Source organism: Oncorhynchus gorbuscha, linkage group LG18 (assembly GCF_021184085.1).
Source record: "Oncorhynchus gorbuscha isolate QuinsamMale2020 ecotype Even-year linkage group LG18, OgorEven_v1.0, whole genome shotgun sequence".
NCBI classification, from domain to species: domain Eukaryota; kingdom Metazoa; phylum Chordata; class Actinopteri; order Salmoniformes; family Salmonidae; genus Oncorhynchus; species Oncorhynchus gorbuscha.
The window spans coordinates 24,166,058-24,189,097 of NC_060190.1; the positions used below are offsets into that span (position 1 = coordinate 24,166,058).

General features: G+C 42.2%; 1 protein-coding gene across 3 annotated transcripts; it reads right to left on the reverse strand.

The window, feature by feature from the left end:
- Positions 1-127: 127 nt before the first annotated feature.
- On the reverse strand, positions 128-19,955 carry LOC124003617 (syntaxin-18-like). 3 transcript variants are annotated; one of them, XR_006833255.1, is made up of 12 exons: positions 19,721-19,952; positions 9,062-9,129; positions 7,854-7,969; positions 3,081-3,158; positions 2,907-2,973; positions 2,477-2,589; positions 1,949-2,052; positions 1,743-1,801; positions 1,544-1,613; positions 1,341-1,421; positions 482-1,115; positions 128-399 (listed from the first exon to the last, which is right to left on the reverse strand). XR_006833255.1 is itself a non-coding variant. In XM_046312023.1 (11 exons), the coding sequence occupies exons 1-11, from the start codon at positions 19,871-19,873 to the stop codon at positions 1,012-1,014; spliced, it is 921 nt and encodes a 306-aa protein (XP_046167979.1). In that variant the 5' UTR covers positions 19,874-19,955; the 3' UTR covers positions 128-1,011. The 3 variants fall into 3 exon arrangements, 2 of the variants coding, with proteins under 2 accessions (XP_046167979.1, XP_046167978.1); XM_046312023.1 differs by having other exon boundaries at positions 128-1,023; positions 19,721-19,955; XM_046312022.1 differs by having other exon boundaries at positions 128-1,115.
- Positions 19,956-23,040: the final 3,085 nt, after the last annotated feature.

The following is a 23,040-nucleotide window of genomic DNA, read 5'->3' on the forward strand; positions in this document are numbered from 1 at the left end:
CTGGATACGATTGTTTTGCCACGAACTAGACTAGAGAATGGCTGAAGTACAATCCATATAATATATCAACTAGTGAAAGTGTGGATTTCTTGCTGTAATTTGGGGAAATAAGAAATGGAAAATGTCATTCATAAGTAGTGCTTCATTTTATTGGTGATCGGACCAGGTTTTTACACAAGCAGTGTAAGTGCAATGTGAAGTTATACCAACACAAATACTCCCATTGATTGATCATAACCACCATCTTCACACAAACAAAAGGCTTACACGCTCATTGTAACTAACTATTCTTGAAAATATCCCATCTGCAAAAGCTTAGCCTTAACTCTTGGTATATGAGTAATTATTAGCCAGGTGGTTTGAGCCCTGAAAGCTGTGGTATGACAAAATATACCACAGCTAAGGGCTGCATCCAGGCACTCCGCGTTGCACCGTGGATAAGTCCAGCCATTAGCCGTGGTATATTGGCCATATCCCACACCCCATCGGGCCTTATTGCTTAATTATCTCATATCTTCTAAATGTGTACATACCATTGAAATAAATACATATGAAAGACCACAAGGTTTAAAAAAAAAAATTCTTCATCTCAACAAAGCATAAGTACACAATATCAAGATCTCAATACAGAAAGAAAGACTAATAGTTCAGAAACCACTTTCTTCTTTTGAGAAAGACAGCAGAGGACAGTTGCTGCAATAACAAGCATAGTGGTCAGTATGTATGCGATACCGACTGCCCATATATACACAGTGCAGGTGGATGACAGCACTTTGTATTCGGCCAAAAGCGTGCTTTGCTGAACAGGAAGAGTTACCTAGTAACATGCATTTACACTGACTTCTAGTGGCTCGAGTACGGTTGACATGTAGTGAAGTTGTCATCAAAGCACTGGTCTGGGGTCAGTTTTCTGGGGGGGGGGTCCTATACCCAACACTCTGTCCATCCAACCATATACTTCAATGTGAAGGGCTAGGCCCGGGCTGATGTCACTTCCTGGTTCTGCCAGGTTCAGGGGGTTAGCTGTCGTACCAATCCAGGAAGAGCAGAGAGAAGGAGCACATGACAAGGAAGAAGAGGATCCAGACACGGAATCCAGCATTGTTTTTAATGGCCTGGAAACAAGTTAAGTGTACAATGAAACATACAGAGCTAAAACAGATCACTGGCTGTGTTGAGCAACCTCAAGAGTCAGTTCTGAATATTTGGTTTTAAAAAATGGTTATAAAAGTTATATCCAATGGAAATCTATGGATACTGCCGTAATCTATAAATACAACAATATACAGTATAATGAGTAGGGCAAACTACTGGTGTTGTTTAGCATAACCTGCCATTACCTCTCGTATGTCCTCGTTTCCCTCTTTAACGTTTTCAGTGGCTCCCACAACTAGCTGATGGATACTGTCGATCTCAGTTTCCTGTGAACAACGCATCGACAGGAAATAAGTAACACACACTAATAACACTTTATTAAGTGGGATGGGCGTACTTTTCAATAGAGGCATTTTCTTTCAGGGATGGCCAAATGGAGGTCACTCACTTGCATTAGCACCTTCTCCGCAAAGATCTCCTGGAGTCGCGAGATCTCGACGACCTTGCCCTCGATTTGCCTGAAAGACATTCGGGGAGGAGATTGACTCGTCTTTTTCACCTTTGTTTCATCTTTGCTTCACCTCAGTCATATCTAGAAATGTAGTGGTAAAAAAATAAATGGTCTGAAGGACTGATTAGACACTCACCTGACTTCATCTACTAGGTTGCTCATCTCACTCACCAGCCTCTGGTTCTCTTGTTCAAACTAGACAGAGTGAAACGCATGTATTGTAAATGCTGTGTAGAATCTGACCCATCAGACAACAACATAAAGGCAATAATATAAGTCACACGGAGAGAGAGGGAGAGCACATAGAAGCATACACAACATCTCTGTTCCATAGTTCCATACCATCTGCATCTCCTCAGGCGAGAGCTCGTCCTCCACGCGGCCCTGGCCCTGGCCCTCCTCCCACAGGCTCACGTTGTTCTCCGGTACCTCCGCCACGCTCCGCTCTTCAGGGAGAAAACACAAAGGGAGAAATACACCCCGTCTTCACTTCAAACTCACGCAAACTTCAATTCACTCCTGTGACTGTCATAGCCATTTACTTTCCGCTCTATCCATTTCCCTTCATCACACAAAACCACTCCTTTCATAACCATCCCATTACCTCTGTCCAATTTGCTTTATTTTAAATACAGAAGTCGACCATTTTCATTCAAACAAACATTTGCAAATAAGCGCTAAATGTCAAATGATTATACCGGCAGTAGCAAATAAATGAAAATCCATGAGAGAATAACATGTTACATGTAGAGATGTGTGGGGCTGTAAATAAAGACAAACACCATGTAAATAGTCGGCTGTAGTGACTCAAAATAGATGTTCTTTCCAGCCAGAGTCTCTTTGGGAACTCGTCTTGGTGTCTGTACTCACCACCACCGCTGCTGCTCTCCTCCTGAGCTGTTTTCTCCTCGCTGTGCTGCTCCGCCGGTGAGCTTCTCTCTACCGCCACCCTACTGTGGTGGTGCTCTGGCTCTAGTCTGGACCTGGAGTAATAGCAAAACACCAAAGACAAGGTCAGGCTTCCTAAAAGCCCCCCGAAAAAACACAAGGCAAGGTCAAAGCATATATTATGGAGATAGCTTACTACCAAAATGTCGTCAATGAATGAAGAATCATTCACAAATAAACGATGTGTTATGAATATACATTTGTCAGAATTCAACTCAACGTTCCCCGAAATCAAGAATTCTGTCAATAAATGAATAACTCAAGGTATTTTGTTCCATAATAGATGTGATTACTTTTAACCTTCCATTGCAATTTGTTCAACTTTAAATAAAAATATCTTTAAAACACTCACAGTCTCTTCTTGTCCACCACTCTCTTCACTCTTATAGCCCTCTGCTCGGAGTAAAGCTTGCATACTCCTGCAAACAGGGATGATCAACACAAATCCGATATTGTCGACATTATTACAAAGTACTTACAATATGCACTGACGTCAAATATATTGTGACGTCGCCAATGAGCCCACCTCTCAAATATATCTCGATGAGGTCGAGGACCGCCCCCCTGTGCTCTCTGATTTGTGTCGGTATGACCTGCTTCTCGGCTGGAAGGGCGACAATAAAGGACAAAAGGGTTGTTATTATTGTGTATTATACAGTATGTCTCGTCATCATCCAAGATGGCATAGCAGTCAGACGTCCTTTGTCCTCGTCTTGTCGTGTCCCGTGTATATACAGTGGGGCAAAAAGGTATTGTCAGCCACCAATTGTGCAAGTTCTCCCACATAAAAAAGATGAGGCCTGTAATTTTCATCATAGGTACACTTCAACTATGACAGACAAAATTAGAGAAAAAAAATCCAGAAAATCACATTGTAGGACTGTTAATGAATTGATTTGCAAATTATGGTGGATTTTCTTTTTTTTTCTTTTCTAAAAACTACTTCAAAACACTCCTGCAACCCGCCTCACCAATTCATTTAAAAAAAAGTATTATTGACCTCAAATCTGAAATCCACAACAGAAGCTAGTCAATTCACTGGCAAACGTGAGTATTCAGCTAACCACGGTTGGAGGTCATCAGCTATCCTTTAGCTCGAAAAGCTATCACCAGTTTGGTACAACGCGACTCAGACCAGAGCATACAGGACCTATTTCTCTCCATATCCCCAGATTTCTACGGATGTTGTAGAGCATGAACCTACAAGCTCTGGACATTTACTGGGAGGAGGACCTGGATCTTGCAGCTTCCCGGGAGGAAGAGCAGCTAGCTGCTTCCTTGAGGTGGTGATCCTCATCCACACTGATATGTCTGCCAGACATGCAGAGACGTCGCCACCTGGTCCCGTCTGAGCAAAAGGATAACCATTATTGACAGAGCCAAGTGACTTGGTGAGCTAGCCAGCTGGGGGAACCAGTTCCATCAGTCACTCCTGAGGCTAACCAATCACCTATCCGGACCCAGTTTTACAGACGGACATACCGGACCTAGCCCCACCAGGCCATTTCACGACTGGAATACCGAGCGTTATCTGCTACAATCACCTATCCGGACCCGTTTTACTACGGACCCGAGGGATCTGCCCGAGGGAGTTATCCAACTGGCCCCTCCGTCCCGACGTTACCTGAACGCCTATCTGTGCCCGCTCATCGTTAGCCATCTTATCGGCTGCTACCTGAATAGGTCCACCGGACAATTTTCTTGGGTCACTATAACTATATCTATTTTGCCAATTGAATTGGTCCCCTCTACCACATGGAACCCCACTAATCTACCGACAGAATCGCACGGGGTGGCTAAAAAAAACAGACCTCCATCCTCTGCCAGCTTACTACCCATGGCCCGGCTAGCTGTCTGAATCGCAGTGACCCCAACCAACCTCACTACTCACTGGACCCTTATGATCACTCAGCTAAGCATGCCTCTCCTTAATGTCAATATGCCTTGTCCATTGCGGTTCTGGTTAGTGTTTATTGGCTTATTTCACTGTAGAGCCTCTAGCCCTGCTCATTATACCTTATCCAATCTTTCAGTTCCACCACCCACACATGATGACATCACCTGGTTTCAATGAAGTTTCTAGAGAATATCTCTCTCATCATCACTCACTGCCTAGGTTTACCTGCACTGTATTCACATCCTACTCTCTGTTTCCAGACGTCCTAGATGACCAATTCTCATAGCTTTTAGCCATACCCTTATCCTACCCTCCTCTGTTCCTCTGGTGATGTAGAGGTGAATCCAGGCCCTGCAGTGCCTAGCTCCACTCCTATTCCCCAGGCGCTATCTTTTTATGACTTCTGTAACCGCAATAGCCTTGGTTCCATGCATGTTAACATTAGAAGCATCCTCCCTAAGTTTGTTTTATTCACTGCTTTAGCACACTCTGCCAACCCGGATGTCCTAGCCGTGTTTGAATCCTGGCTTAGGAAGACCACCGGTGTTTCAATCTACTACAGAGATAGCTTGCAGAGTTCTGTCCTACTATACAGGTCTGTACCCAAACAGTTTGAACTTCTACTTTTAAAAATCCACCTCTATAAACAAGTCTCTCACCGTTGCCACCTGCTATAGACCACCCTCTGCCCCCAGCTGTGCTCTGGACACCATATGTGAACTGATTGCCCCCCATCTATCTTCAGAGCTCATGCTGCTAGGTGACCTAAACTGGGACATGCTTAACACCCCAGCCATCCTACAATCGAAGCTTGATGCCCTCAATCTCACACAAATTATCAATGAACCTACCAGGTACCACCCCAAAGCCATAAACACAGGCACCCTTCATAGATATCATCCTAACCAACTTGTCCTCCAAATACACCTCTGCTGTTTTCAACCAAGATCTCAGTGATCACTGCCTCATTGCATGCATCTGTAATGGGTCAGTGGTCAAGCGATCACTCATCACTGTCAAGCACTCCCTGAAACACTTCAGCGAGCAGGCTTTTCTAATCGACCTGGCCCGGGTATCCTGGAAGGATATTGACCTCACCCCGTCAGTAGAGGATGCCTGGTTATTTAAAAAAATGCCTTCCTCACCATCTTAAATAAGCATGACCCATTCAAGAAATTTAGAACCAGGAACAGATATAGCCCTTGGTTCTCTCCAGACCTGACTGCACTTAACCAACACAAAAACATCCTATGGCGTTCTGCATTAGCATCGGAACAGCCCTCTAGGATAGGATGATTTAGATGCACAACATTTCAGGTGGAAGTTAGAAATCTTAAATGTAATGTAAATATCCTATGGCGTTCTGCACAGGCAGTTAGAAAAGAAATCAATATACACAGGCAGTTAGAAAAGCCAAGGCTAGCTTTTTCAAGCAGAAATTTGCTTCCTGCAACACTAAACTCAAAAAAGTTCTGGGACACTGTAAAGTCCATGGAGAATAAGAACATCTCCTCCCAGCTGCCCACTGCACTGAGGATAGGAAACTCTGTCACCACCAACAAATCCACTATAATTGAGAATTTCAATAAGCATTTTTATACGGCGGGCCATGCTTTCCACCTGGCTACTCCTACCCCGGTCAACAGCACTGCAACCCCCACAGCAACTCACCCAAGCCTTCCCCATTTCTCCTTCTCCCAAATCCAGTCAGCTGATATTCTGAAAGAGCTGCAAAATCTTGACCCAGACAAATCAGCCTGGCTAGACAATCTGGACACTCTCTTTCTAAAATTATCTGCCGAAATTGTTGCAACCCATATTACTAGCCTGTTCAACCTCTCGTTCGTGTCGTCTGAGATTACGAAAGATTGGAATTCTACTCTGTCTTTCCAATGTCTTCGAAAGCCAAGTTAACAAACAGATTACCGACCAGTTTGAATCGCACCGTACCTTCTCCCCTATGCAATCTGGTTTCAGAGCATGGGTGCACCTCAGTTTAGGACGCTCAAGGTCCTAAACGACATCATAACCGCCATCGATAAGAGACATTACTGTGCAGCTGTATTCATCGACCTGGCCAAGGATTTCGACTCTGTCAATCACCACATCTTCATTGGCAGAGTCGATAGCCTTGGTTTCTCAAATAATTGCCTAGCCTGGTTCACCAACTGCTTCTCTGATAGAGTTCAGTGTGTCAAATCGGAGGGCCTGTTGTCTTGCCCTCTGGCAGTCTCTATGGGGGTGCCACAGGGTTCAATTCTTGGGCCGACTCTTCTCTGTATACATCAATGAGGTAGCTCTTGCTGCTGGTAAGTCTCTGATCCACCTCTACGCAGACGACACCATTCTGTATACTTCTGGCCCTTCTTTGGACACTGTGTTAACAACTCTCCAGACGAGCTTCAATGCCATACAGCTCTCCTTCCGTGGCCTCCAACTGCTCTTAAATACAAGTAAAACTAAATGCATGCTTTTCAACCGATCACTGCCTGCACCTGCCCGCCCGTCCAGCATCACCACTCTGGATGGTTCTGACTTAGAATATGTGGACAACTACCTAGGTGTCTGGTTAGACTGTAAACTCTCCTTCCAGACCACATCAAACATCTCCAATCCAAAGTTAAATCTAGAATTGGCTTCCTTCACTCATTCTGCCAAACATACCCTCGTAAAACTAACCATCCTACCGATCCTCGACTTTGGCGATGTCATCTACAAAATAGCCTCCAATACCCTTTTCAATAAATTGGATGCAGTCTATCACAGTGCCATCCGTTTTGTCACCAAAGCCCCATATACTACCCACCACTGCGACCTGTATGCTCTCGTTGGCTGGCCCTCGCTTCATACTCTACTCCAAACCCACTGGCTCCAGGTCATCTACAAGACCCTGCTAGGTAAAGTCCACTCTTATCCCAGCTCGCTGGTCACCATAGCAGCACCCACCTGTAGCACACGCTCCAGCAGGTATATCTCTCTGGTCACCCCCAAAACCAATTCTTCATTTGGCCGCCTCTCCTTCCAGTTCTCTGCTGCCAATGACTGGAACGAACTACAAAAATCTCTGAAACTGGAAACACTTATCTCTCTCACTAGCTTTAAGCACCAGCTGTTAGAGCAGCTCACAGATTACTGCACATAGCCCATCTATAATTTAGCCCAAACAACTACCTCTTCCCCTACTGTATTTACCTCTTCCCCTGAAATATTTATTATTTCTACTTTGCACATTCTTCCACTGCAAATCTACCATTCCAGTGTTTCACTTGCTATATTGTATTTACTTCGCCACCATGGCCTTAACACACACACACACACACACACACACACACACACACACACACACACACACACACACACACACACACACACACACACACACACACACACACACACACACACCTTCAGAGCGGAGCTGCTTGATGGCCTCAGAGCAGGTTCTCATGAAGATCTGGGCGTCCTGGTCGATTTGGTCTCGCTCATTGTCTGTCATCCGGGTTAGATCTGACGAGATGAGACTACAAAACACACAAAGCAATTGAAAGGAAACAAATCATATTTGGACCCAGGTTTGCTGTAATGAAGGTCTGCAGATTCTCTACAGTTAAATCAAAGTGCTAAGCCTATGTTGCCCTCTAGTGGATTCCTAATTTACAGCTCATAGATCATTCCCTCAGTTCAGGATGACTGACATGCTCATTTTTCATTTTCTGTCAAAGAAACAGGAAAAATGGCACCCAGACCTTTCCTGTGTTTGCAGTGTTTAATAAGTTTAAAAAATCCAAATAAATACTTAAGTCAATTCTATGGGAAGATCACATAATGTACTTCTTCCCATGTAAACTAATATGTTTTAATTTATTACATTCTTAATGCACGTGACAGGTTTTTAGTCACACATTTTTGGGGGATGGCTCTAAACTAAGGCAAGAAAATGTGAAAACGTTTTTCAAGGCCCGCCCTGCGAGCGCGCACACACTGCCCTCGGGGCCTTGACCAGATGAAGCCTATGATTAGTCCCAGGGCGTGATTTGCTCTTCACTTGGTTGCAGCTCAATTATTCCACCCAATTAGACTGAGTCTCCAAAAGACCACCCCACTCGCTACTGACCTTGTGCCAGCGCCTGCCTTTCCCAACCACCCACCTCAATTAGACCAGTCAGACCTTAGAGCCTGCAACACAGCCTGCAGTCAACTCGACAGACAGACAGAGACAGAGACACAGACCAGACCAGGACAGACAGGACAGACAGGACAGACGCTCCGCCCACTTTAGCCCCTAAGCCTATATAACTACTGCTTAGGCTTATGGTGATTAGTTAATGCCATCTACTTCTTTGACAATGAAGGCTCTAGGGTTGAGAAGGTTAAAACCTTTTTTGGATCCTTTATGAGACTGATGTTTCAAAGAGTAAAAAGCTCAATCAAGTTGTCAAAAGGTTAGATACATCCCAATCCACATGGAGGCCGAGCTGAACCTTTCCTGGAGGATTTTCTTTAGGACAAACATGTGAAAAGGGATTAGCCCTACATCTTATAGCCACATGAAAGTCACCGCTGAAAACAGACAGTCAAAAGGGCAGGGTTTGGTGACCTGAGACGAGGATTACCTTCCAGCATTCACATAGTCCTTCCTGTGCTGCAGCAGAAAGTCTTTCAGCTTGGTGATGTTGGAGATCTGTCAAAATGAAGAGAAAACACATTAGAGAAGTCTGCACACATGACTGTAAGTCGCTTTGGATAAAAGCGTCTGCTAAATGGCATATATTATTATTATATTATTCATGTCTCACTGTCTATTTGTGGGCCACATCTCTTTTCCTCTTCATGATTTTGTCCCTGTCATGTCTTAAAGTAATGATGGACTGTCATTTCTCTTTGCTTATTTGAGCTGGTCTTGCCATAATATGGACTTGGTCTTTTACCAAATAGGGCTATCTTCTGTATACCACCCTTGTCACAACACTACTAATTGGCTCAAACGCATTAAGAAAGAAAGAAATTCCACAAACTTTTAACAAGGCACACCTGTTAATTTAAATGCATTCCAGGTGACGAACTCATGAAGTTGGTTGAGAGAATGCCAAGAGTTTGCAAAGCTGCCATCAAGGCAAAGGGTGGCTACTTTGAAGAATCTCAAATACAAAATATATTTTGATTTAACACTTTTTTTTAGTTACTAAATTATATGTTATATGTTATTTCATAGTTTTGATGTCTTCACTTTTATTCTACAATGTAGAAAATTATTTTTTTAAACTAAGAGAAACCCTTGACTCAGTAGGTGTGTCCAAACCTTTGACTGGTACTGTATGCATGCATGCATGTATATAATTATTATTATTTTTTACACATTTTCTCCGCTCCTGACTGCATGTGCTGCCATAGAAATAGAATGAATAGAACGGGTGTCCCCATTCAAGTCAATAATGGCATAATGGGTGGACTGGTAGCCATTATGAGTGTATCCATAGGAACAACGCTAGGTTGAAGATGACAATATTATACGTCTCGCACAGCCGAATGCTGCAAAGACGTCTGAGAGGTTGGTGGATTTCATTCATTCACTGGTAGACCAAAGAGTTCGTTTCAGGCCCTGCTTGCATGTCTCAAGTTAGGCCTTCCTTTAAAATGACCAAACTTAGCAGTCATTGACTGTGACAGGCCACCTTGTCCATCTGTCTCGCTCTATCCATTCTGAATTCTACAAATTAATATTTGTTTACCGCAGGACATACCAAATTCAAACTGGCAATTTTCTTGTTAGTCTAGCACATGTAAATAAAATTATACTCTTCTATACACTGTTGCTCCCTGACAGAAAACATTTCAACACGCCTGAAATGTAGAATCTGTCGACTATGTATCACAGACAAAATGTCAGGGAAGATGTGTGCACAGGAAAACCAGAGGAAACTCTGTGGAATCCAATATTTGCTCCTATAATTCGGTTAACATCGAAAAACCCTTAATTGCTTCCCCATCCACAGAGTGGAGCGCAAGAAGGACAGACTACACACACAGCAGGCTCTGTTTGTGAAAATATAGGTATTTTTTTCTTATGAGAGAATCCAGACAAGCGCCATGTTGAAAATGACACAATGAGTTCGACTGTGACAGAGACCCAGGGCGAGCGGGATTATTTTTCTAAAGCCAAACTACGCCGTCTTCGGGCCCAGTTTTTTCTTCTTCTAATGACCGTAATTACCAAATTGCTGCAGTGGTAAAAGCACGACCTGGGTCTTGGTCTCTAATGGCGACTCTAAAAATATCAACGAGAAGAAAACGACAGGACTTTGAAAAGAAAAGGTTAAAAATAAATAAATAAATACAGAGCTACAATTTGCTTGAAACCCATCACCTCTCCTAGGAAGCAAATAAGCATAGACGCGAGGTGTGACATTGCTTCAGAGCAATTAGAACAGAGCAGGTTTAAGATAACCGAGTAAAGGGCTGTGGCGGTGAGTCGACCCTTGTAATAATACAATTATCAGGGGTCAAAAGTTAATCGTTGTTCAGAGCACTTGTGAAGGGGTTGAGTGAAGCACAATGTTCCCATGGTTGAAAGGCAGGAGTGTGTTGTTGTCTGCTGTCTGTGTTGTTGTCTGCGGTCTGTGTTGTTGTCTGCTGTCTGTGTTGTTGTCTGCTGTCTGTGTTGTTGTCTGCTGTCTGTGTTGTTGTCTGCTGTCTGTGTTGTTGTCTGCTGTCTGTGTTGTTGTCTGCTGTCTGTGTTGTTGTCTGCTGTCTGTGTTGTTGTCTGCTGTCTGTGTCGTTAGATTCAAGATGAATGCCCTGTCTGGGATGGGCAACTCCAATCCTCAGGGGCCTGAGTGTCTTTATTTTCCTCTTCTCCCAGACACTGACTATATGCATCGCAGCTATAAACCCATATCATGCTATTTTGGCCTACACTAGATTACTAATATGCTATTTGAAATAACGGGCTACATTCTGCTTTTGTATCACACCTTCTCACCAGCAGGTAGCAATAGGCTGCCAGTATTGGATCCCCACTGGCTTTCAGGAGAGAACAGAGGAGAAGAGAGAAGATGTCAAGAGTGCTGGTCCGGGGGGGGGGGTTGATCTGTCTCCTGTGTGTATACATTTGGGCTCAGATTCCCACTGCAACCTCCAGGGTTTGCAGGGGGTCACCGGGATCAATTGCTCTTGTAACTTAAGACTCTAAAGAGCTAGTAATACCCAAACAATGAGGAAGGGGGTAGCCTTGTGCTTGCGGCTGGAGGAGAGTGCGTGTGTGTCCCTGCCAAAGTATGCGAATGTATATGAAATGTGCTTGTGCGCGTATGTTGTGTTTGGAGCGAGGCAGCAGGAGGAGACAGTCTGCCGGGCTACATCTAATCTCATCATCATCAAGGACCCCCACTTTATCTTCTCACTCTCTCCTGCCCCTCAGCCTGTACGAAGCGCAAACAAACCATCACAGTGCATTATTATAAAAATGAAAAAAAAGACTTAGTCAGCTGATTTTTTCTTAAGTCAGTCTGGATAGGCTCTTTATTTGACTAAAACCAGGTAACTGAGACAATTTGATAATGATCACCCAGACTCCATTGCTTGACCCCGAGCTGTCCATTTTGAAGCCTGTCCAAATCTGATTTGAGATCTATAGACTATAACTAGCCTAATTGTTCAAAGAAGACACTATGATAAACACTTAAAGCTCTATGCAGAGGGGACGTCGCCACATTGATTTTTTTTCACTGCATTTACTCTTGAGTATTAGAAATGGAGATTTCTGGTCAGTCACAGCAACGCAGTCAATAATCTACACACGCATACAAAGGCAATCTAGGCGCTTTAAAAAATATATAATTTGTCAAAGAATGTGCATGTTGTAGGGTAATAATCTGGACTACAGCAAACATTCCTAAACATCTCAGATTTCAAAAGAAAGAGAGAAAAATACATTAAATACCAAAATAAGTTTTATTGTTTTAGTTCAAACTAGGCCTATGAATACTGCGGTGTTCCCATAGCAGACTCACGGCGGCAGGATGATACCGGATGTCACTGTTTTCAATGAGATGACGACAGCAAATTCTGCCACAAAATACCATCCACTGGGTCCACTTTGTGGTTCAAAGTGCTTTATTTATTCAGTTAAAAATGTTGGCCGTAAGTTAGCGTGTTCTTCTAACCAGCTAGCCAGGCCATCTGCCAAGAAACGTACGGTAGTCCACGAGTTTTCATGCCATCCAATCAGACTTTGAGTCACATCAACGCAGCATGAACAAAGAACAAAGTAGAAGTTTAACGAGGAGACCACTGTCGTTCTCCTGTTGCTCGAATGTCAGATGTCGAGTTTTGCCCTCGACAAGTAAATTGTTTCCGAAAACTCAAACAGCGGCATCTTGTTTGGCAAATGCATCCAAGTTGTGCACATCACTGTATTTAAAAACATTATTTTTCCTTTTGAACGTGTTCACTCGATGAACAAAGGCTCTGAGGTTTACTCCTGTTCAAAGCAGCGCTCTCTCCTGACTACAATGGATGCGAACAATGTCAATTTTCGAGCTTCATTGAGAAAGAAAGGAATTGGGAACACATCAGACTCCCCCTCAGAACCTCTACCCCTTCACTTATTTTAGCCCAGAGTCTTTGTTTTGAACTTTAATGGAAAACATGACTAACAAACCTGAATGTTGTGTTGTTTGTTGGGTAGTTGAGCAACACTAATGTTTGGTTTTTGTTGCACTTCAGGGATTCATTGATGAAACACACAGATGGACACATTCCCCTCGAGGCCTGTGTATATGGTGACCATGGTAGAAAAGACTCGATTAAACTAATGTAGGCTACCCAAATGCAAATGTTAACTGGTAATTAGGTTTGCCTAATTCTGACATGTACAATGTTTATCGTGTCTTTGTGAAAAAGGTTTGTACGGAACAAATGAGGTGAAAATATATTTTTTAAATTAAGTAAGCTTTTATGCAACACCTTTTTGTTTGTCCTATTACAAAACCCTGAAATAGTTAACAATTGTTTTGAGAAAAGTCACTTTCCCCTCTAAGGTTTGTTCTGGTTGTCCCTGAGCCTGAGAGTGGATGTTCCCTAGTTTGTGATTGAGGACATTTTTCTGCCTATTTTAATACAGATATGTTAGATAATAACCTAATTGAGAATGTTTGAGTAATCAATTATCCTATTGATTACTTATTGTCTTATGTGACCTAGGCCTATTTGTCAAGGAATGAGCCTCATTGCTTAATTAAATAATGACTTTATGGCTCATATCAATCTGAATTTTGCCTATAAAGCCTGTGTCTCTGAAGCAGTACAGTATTTTTGTTACAATTATACTGTTTAGTCTGCCAAGTATCTGGATTTCATCTCGCTGCCCCCTAAGTTTGACACTCGTCCACAGACCTGTGTTTGTACATTTACGTCTCCATATTTGACACTTTATTTTTTTGCCAAACTGGCAAAATCCCCTTTCTTGAAATGTCTGTGGGGAAATGCTAGACAAGATTGTATTCCGCACTTGCATTTGATGCCTCAAAATTATATTTTCCTGGCCTCCGTGCGAAAACAGAGCCGAGATTAAACCAACTGGTAAAGACAGTGTTTAGCAGGACATTCAGATCAGGTAAATCCCCTCAAATCCCAACCTGATGGTGAGAGAATGCAGTTGAGTGAGTGAGAGAAATAGATATATTTATAACAAATAAAATAAAATAAATTTTTAAAAACTTTGTGGGAGATAAGACTAGTGAGACTACAAAACATAAATCACTGATCATGACAGCAGATGCAGGTTCATGGGAATTATTGTGGGGTGACATGCAAAAACTTGCTCTGTGTCAAAAGGGAGAAGAGGAAGCAAATGGGGTGAAGAGATTTGTTCAAATTAGGTGTGTGATTCTCAGGTAATGGGGCCAACAAATATAGCCTAGGCTTGTACCTTATCTCTTAGCCTAACAGGTAGACTATGGCTTTCTATTTTTAGAGCAGCTACATTCCATCAAAGCATCACATTTACTGCCCTGTGTAAGCACTTCAAATCCTTAGATTTTGACAGAAAGTGTTTTTCCCCCAATAGGAGAGACTGTTTTAGGGAATTTCTCAGACATTGACAGTTCACTTGCGAACAGAAAAATTAAGTCTGAAAATGCACCCGGGTTATCAAAATGTAATTCAATGTTTTGAGAATATACCAGATTATAATTTCCATTTCAAAATACGCCATGAGGGGGCAACCCCTACCTCGCTCGAGTTGGGTAATAAACACATATTTCCAAGTGCTGGCTGATCTCCTCACTTTTCGGACATTCAAAGAAAACACAGCAAAAAGCAGTCCATTGTGGACCGGCGCTCCTGATTTGAACAATTCCGGGGTGACCTCCTGCATTTAAACACGAGAAGAGCAGCCTGCTGTGGAGATGAGGAGGAGAGCGGTGAAACAGATCACAGTGCCCCAAACCGACCCCCTGAGGTAAAAGATTCCCTCCCGATCACCGCACCCCAGACACTTACTAGCTGCTCTTACTTGTCCATCAAGCATTTTGCTTCGCCATAAAAAAGGTTCACTTGCTGCAAAGGGTAAAGTTTTAAGAGAGAAAAAATAAAACAACCCATACATGCTACTTTATATTTGTTTACTTTGAAGTTTTTCCTCCCTATCTGTTTTGTGAAGTGTCACTGGGAACTGAGAAGGCAGGGCATGTCTTGGAGGGCGCCCACATATGTTCAGCATTAGGGGCCGGCCGTCAACATTGTTACTTGGGACCTAATTTAATGTTTTCTCTGCTTTGATCTTCCACCTTTAATCACTGGCTCTTGGGAGGATCGGCTTTCCTCAAGAAATTGTTAGAAAGCTGAAAGAAAATGTTATTGCAGCATGTTTATGGAATCAAACATGTGAAGCGAGGGCTCGCACACAGAGGAAAAATGGATCCTGTATCTGAAGTCTTACAGAGAAAAGGACGGGGGGGGTGGGGGCAGATGAAAACCACCACATAACTGTATGCAGTGAGGACATTCCAAAATTTCAATTTCTCCAAACATTGGTTCACCAAGATCGTTTCAGATGATATCGGTAGCACAGGGGAGACAGCGGGAGGGTGGGGGCCCAGGGTCGGGGGGGTGGGCACCACAGGCTAGGTTTGAGTTTCCTCAAATCAGCATCCCTGCTTTCATTAAACCATCATTTCCAATATCGTTGCAACAGGGGTGCGAGAGGCATAACAAAGCATAGTTGTGTGGAGCTGAGTGACTGGGCTTGTTTCTCCTGGCTATGGTTGGTGGGGACATCAGGTATGGATCAAGAGCTGATGTCCCTGGGGAAATCCAGAGGAGTTCTTCAAGGTGCCTTTGATAGAGCTTGTATCCATGATACTCACTTCTGCATAGTGGTCACGCTGCATGTGGCGCACTTATTCTATTTGCCAGTCGCTTTCAATGAGTCCTCTTTATTTCTACACCAATGATGGGTCACGACTATGTGGTGGTGAGAGTCTGAAAGTCCGGGAAGACCACAGATCTTGATCCACGGATCGATCCCCAACCTACTGCATTTGAATGACATGTAAGAAAAAAAGAAAAAGAACACAGCCTCTCATCAGGACGGTCCATCACTGGGTATTTCATATTAGGCTAACATTGGAACTGGCTTTAATCAAGGAAGGCCCAAAACTTTTTCAGACTCCAGCCGCCCAAGCCAGACTGTTCTCTCTGCTACCGCACAGCAAGCGGTACTAATGCACTAAGTACTAAGTCTGGAATCAACAGGACCCTGAACAGCTTCTACCCCCAAGCCATAAGCCTACCAAACGAGACAGGTTATAGCTAATTAAATGGCTACCCGGAGTATCTGCATTGACCCAATTTTTACACTAACTCTATGCACATACACTGGACTCGACCCACACACTTACCCTCACAACCCAACACACACTACATACTGTACATTCGGCAAAGTATTCAGACCCCTTCACATTTTGGTTACGTTAAGCCTTATTCTAAAATTTTTTTTTTTTTTAAATAAATAATCCTCAACAATCTATACACAATACCCCGTAATGACAAAGCGAAAACAGGTTAAGAATTTTTTGCAAATGTATTCAATATTTTTTTTAAACAAATACCTTATTTACGTAAGTATTCAGACCCTTTGCTATAAGACTCGAAATTGAGCTCAGATGCATCCTGTTTTCATTGAACATCCTTGAGTTGTTTCTACAACTTGAAGTTCTCCTGTAGTAAATTCAATTGATTGGACATGATTTGGAAAGGCACACACCTGTCTATATAAGTAACCAGAGTTGACAGTGCATGTCAGAGAAAAAAAACAAGCTTTGAGGTCGAAGGAATTGTCCGTAGAGCTCTGAGACAGGACTGTGTCGAGGCACATATCTGGGGAAGGGTACCAAAACATTTCTTTAGCATTGAAGATCCCTATCATTCTTAAATGGAAGAAGTTTGGAACCAAGACTCTTCCGAGAGCTGGCCGCCTGGCCAAACTGAACAATCGGGAGAAGGGCCTTGGTCAGGGATGGTGACCAAGAACCCGATGGTCACCCTGACAGAGCGCCAGAGTTCCTCTGTGGAGATGTGAGAACCTTCGAGAAGGACAACCATCTCTGTAGCACCCCACAAATCAGGTCTTTATGGTAGAGTGACCAGACGGAAGCCACTCCTCAGTAAAAAGGCACATGACAGCCTGCTTGGAGTTTGCCCAAAGGCACCTAAAGACTCTCAGACCATGAGAAACAAGATTCTTTGGACTGATGAAACCAAGATTGAACTCTGGCCTGAATACCAAGTGTCACATCTGGAGAAAACCAGGCACTGCTCATCATCTGGCCAATACCATCCCTACGGTGAAGCATGGTGGTGGCAGGATCAGCAGCAGGGACTGGGAGACTAGTCAGGATAGAGGGAAAGGAATGGAGCAAAGCATAGAGAGATTCTCGATAAAAACCCGCTTCAGAGCGCTTAGGACCTCAGACTGGGGTAAACGTACACCTTCCAACAGGATAACGACCCAAGCACACTGCCAAGACAATGCAGGAGTGGCTTCGGGACAAGTCTCTGAATGTCCTTGAGTGCCCCAGCCAGAGCCTGGACTTGAACCCCATCGCACATCTCCGGACAGACATGAAAATAGCTGTGCAGCAACGCTCCTCATCCAACTTGACAGAGCTTGAGAGGATCTGCAGAGAAGAATGCGAGAAACTCCCCAAATACAGGTGTGCCAAGCTTGTAGCGCCATACCCAAGAAGACGAGAGGCTGTAATCACTACCAAATGTGCTTCAACAAAGTACTGGGTAAAGGATCTGAATACTTTAAAAAACATATATATATATTTGCCAAAATTTCTAAAAACCTGTTTTTGCTTTGTCATTATGGGATATTGTGTGTAGATTGATGAGGAAAAATACAACTTGATCAATTTTTGAACAAGGCTGTAACATAACATAATGTGGGGAAAAATAAAGGGGTCTGAATACTTTCTGAATGCACTGTATGCTCACAAACACATATGCATACTGATTCCACACACTTTCCCACTCAGCACATACGCTGGTACTGTCTATTTTCTATCCTGTTGCCCAGTCACTTTACCCCTACCTACAGTGCATTCAAAAAGTACTCATATATCCTCCACTTATTCCACATTTTGTTGTGTTACAGCCGAGCAGATGGGCTGAGAACGGAGGAGAAAAAAACGCAAAGAAATCTAAAGGGATTTGACTTCTCAAACACGGCAAAAAGACGACACAATATGATGCCCTGACACCTTATTAATTCAGCCACTTACTTAGCTAACTAGTAAGTAAAACATTTAGGGGTCATGTTAACGTAGAATTCTTCATTTTTCATGCAGGAAAAAAATTCTAAAGGCATAATACATATCTTGCTGCGTTTTGTAAACGCAGATCTAAAATGCTTCTTATTGTAATTTCTGCTCAGCATCAGACTAATTTTGTGCTTGCACTAAAGTAGTTTCTGTGAAGAAAAACTATAGTTGTACATCCGATAACTCTATTGAAGCAACAACAAAAAACACGACTTTCAATATAAAATGTGACCCCTGTCAAGACACAGCTGGACTCGACTGCTCCTGCTTTCCCCAGTTGTGCTACAAACAAACACGTGACTGGCTCAACTGTTCTGGGGAACGGTGGTAAGCTTCATAATGCAAAATACTGTGACAGGTGAAATGAAGAATCCAATCGGTTTTATCTTCTAACATATTGCACAAGTTGATGGCAGGTATTTCCTAAAAAATGTAGCTACAAATAGTAAAATGTATAGAAACATTTCAAAACTGTATTGAAAAAACATCCTGTGGCTATTTCCAAATACACCCAAGCCTAATATTTGCCCATTATTATTTTCAAACATCTTCAAGCTCTGTCAAATTGGTTATTGATCATTGCAAGACAAACATTTTCAGGTCTGGCTATAGATTTTTAAATAGATTTATGTCAAAACTGTAACTCGGCCACTCAGGAACATTCAGTCTTCTACATCTCCAGTGTAGATTTGGCCTTATGTGTTAGGTTATTAGGTTATTATCCTGCTGAAAGTTGGATTAATCTCCCAGTGTCTGGTGGAAAGCAGTTTTCCTCTAGGAGTTTGCCTGTGATTGGCTCCATTCCGTTTTTTTTTTATTCGCGACGATTACAAGCATACCCATAACCTGATGCTGCCACACCTATGCTTGAAAATATGGAGAGTGGTACTCAGTAAATCGAATTGTGCTCAATAATATGTTAGTCTCATGAACCACAACGACATGAGGCAACAGTCCAACAATCTGTGACTGTCCACTTTTGCGCAGAAAATGTGTAGCTATCTAGCTAGTAGAATACACTGACGGTATGTAAGCGATCTGGAACGCACCACTAACCTGTCAAATGCAAAAAGTAGTAGGTGGCTAGCTAAGTTACATGCCAAGTTCTGAACGTTTGAGCAAAGTATTATTGTTTACTTAGAGGTCGATATAAGTAGCGAGCACATCATAGACCTAGGCCTTTTTAGATAGCTGGCTAGTTGTTAGCTAACGTTAGGTGTTAACTTTCACGACTTCCAGATACATTTGACTAATGTCGTTAGCACGCTAGCCTCTGACTCGGCTAACGTTATCTAACTGACGAGCTAGCTAGCTACCATTAGCTATAACGGCACGCGAACTCTATCAATTTCCATCTCTACACAACTGTTATTAAAATACATTAGCTACATTAACTAACGTTAGCTAGCAAGGCAAACGTTAGCCTGTGCAGTGAATAACACTCACCACTTCCTTCGCCTTTAGAGAAAATCCATGTTTGGGTCTGCTCTTCTTGAAGATTTCATCTTTAGGCAAATCAAACCCTACTCCGATAGCTTTATTTCGTGTTTTTACCGTTTTGACACTGGCTTTGAACAGTAGAGTTATATCAACAGCCATTTCTGTCAGTAGCACGGCAGCACACGCCACTGTCAACAGCGACACGTCACCACATTCAACGTCATATTTTTGCGACGTATGGGTGCGTTCGAAACATGCATGGTTGGCCACTTTAGTGACAATGCCGGTGTTTGGAGGATATATTGGCAGGATGTTGTTAGGCCCGAGACTAAGTCGATGGTCGGCAAACCGTGCAAATATATCCTCCAAACACCGGGTTCGAGGGCATTATTAATTTTATACAAAAGGTTACCAACATATTCAAATAATGATTGACATATTTTAATTTAAAAAATGTTATTTTGTTGAATTTATTCATAGTATTTTATCCTTCCACATGATACAGTCCTGACACAAATTTAGGGTTGCTACCCAAGCCATTCGTTCTATCATTCAGTTGCCAGAGCTGCGACCCAGTTGTTCAATCTTTTTGTTCTGTATCTATGGACGCGACCCAGTCATTCATTCTAAATGTTCCATTGCCATACTGGCTGCCAAGTTCTTATCCCTTGCTTGCTAGCTAGCCAACTACAGTTAATTTACAGTCATGTCAAACAGTGCAGCCAGAATAACAACAGTAGCTGCATTTGCATTTGTTTAAACCTGTTTTCTAGTGAGATTTATTTCAATGCATCCATTACAATGAGCTAATGAGGCGCAATTTTGCCTGATATAGAAAATGTGATCCTTCATCAGGACACAATTTTTCAGAGGAGCTAGCCAACAACACAGCTAACACAATCACTTCAAACTGAAGCTGGAAAGAATGCAAACTAGCTGCACTTCATTTTGTTTCACCTTTTTTAATTTACATTTATTTGTATATATCCAAAAAATGCCTGTCTGTCGCATCCAGACTGCCTACACGTTCATTACTATGGGACAGCTGGAGATCAAATTTGAATATTGAAACAATGTTGCAAATGTCAGAGAGACAGATAGCAAGGTTTATACACAAATGTCCACTGTTGAAAACTAAATGTTAGTGTGCAATGTGAGATAATGTCTAGATGCTTTTCATAGTGGAGATCAAGTTTATAAATTGCCTGGCTGGGCTGATGAGACAGTGGATTGCGCAGTTAGATGGAACAGAGTAAATAAGCGGGAATGTGGTTTTAACCAACCAGTATTCAGGATTAGAACCACCCGTTGTATAATTAAGCACAGATACTGTAGAATAATGAGTTATAAAAAATCTTTGACACGTGTGCAGCATTCCAGTAAAAGACTATCGAGGGATCAAAAGTGCAACAGAACAATAATAAAATGAATAGCATGTATTTCACCCCAATATTCTGTGGAAGAGTTGCTGACTATTATGCAAGGGTGGTCTTAATGTTTAGAATGTACATTAACCACATGTTAAAATGTATGAAGACATTTTGCTAAAGCATAGACCAAGCTAACAATTCTAGGGAGATAATGTTTTTGTAATGTTATCTGTAATGTTCCCCTAATGTTTGAGTCTCCAGTTTTCTGTTAGTTAGGGGAACATTCTATTTATGATAGCTAAAAACCTTCTGAGAAGCTTTTTTAGCAGGTTTTGGTGTTAGAGTTAGGAGAACATTGCATTAATGTCAAGCCAAACTTATCTACAATGTGGTTACAATGTTCTGACAATAGACATGTTTCGTGGGAATGTTGCAAGAACATTTCTGTGTATCAGTTGTCAGGACGTCGCCTGATGGTCCCAATGAAACACCCCCCCCCCCCCCCCCGAAAAACTCACTACACATCACATCTTGTTACTGTTGCCAAGCCCTGATTTGTGAACCACTGATCTATTCACAGCTCTTTTTGTCTGTCGGCAAGGGATACTCACACACACACACACACACACACACACACACACACACACACACACACACACACACACACACACACACACACACACACACACACACACACACACACACACACACACACACACACACACACACACACATATTTGACAGACTTTGACACGTAATTACATTGTGCATGTTCATTTATACAGTAATTATAATTCAACATCAATAAAGTACAGAATAAAAAAATATTGAATGTACTTTTAACAGAGCTGAGATTGAATTAAAAGTGTGTTCATCTTGTTGATTACACCTATCAAGTTATTTCATATCTACACAAGTGCCAAAGAGTAGAGGTTAGGGTTAATACTGGACAGGGCCTCACTATATTGGCCCAATCAGCACATACCCTAATGATATCCCTTATTGGCACAGTGGTTATGGTGTTTGTCATGGGGGCTGTTGGCCTGGGTTTGAGTCACCCTACTCTCACATTCTTAGTAATATACTGTATGTTCATGTCATTACTTCATAACACACCTATCTGATATAATTCAAATGGTTTCTCATTGAAAAAAAATGGGAATTGGTAGAATTCTAGATAGCTGAGCATCTCAGATAACTCTCTATCGTCTTTTTGAAATCCACACCACAAATACCACAAAGAACAAACATGTGTCTCAAGGAATCATCAGCTCTCGTCATTGCATTTCTATCTGTAACGTTCCTAATTTGTTTCCGAAACATGGCCCAGGTGGTAGTGTGTCTTCCTGATAGAAACATACCCAGAACATGGTTGCCATATTCTCAGAATACCAGAAATGTGTACATTTCCAGTAGCATATTTGTACTTTCTCACATTTCCCATTTAAGCAATGATAATATCAGTTATACCAAAACAATACACAACACAGAGTTTCACAAAATTGCAACAGAATATATTACGGCAATATATTACTTTTATGAGTAACAGAGCAATATAACGAGTTACTGTCTTCAAATATTGTAATATTATTAGTTACTTTTTCAAGTAACCTGTATGTTACTTTCAGAAGCATATCTCTACCGGCGTGTTATATACATAACAAAAGAGAAATCTATACACATTATACTAATAAACAAAGATGCATAAATAATATTTCCAAATAAACAATCAAAATGTGAGACTCCCCTCATAGCTCTTGAACCAAGGCCACCAGAACCAACAACAAACACCCTAACCACTGTCCCATTAAGGGACACAGTATAGCTAAGCCCTGTGCTTATTGGGCCAGTATTTTTTTTGAATTTTTACGTAACCTTTATTTAACTATATTTCACCAGAAGAAACCAGAAACCATCCTCCTTAGGCACTTGTTTAGATCTGAAACAGCTTGATAG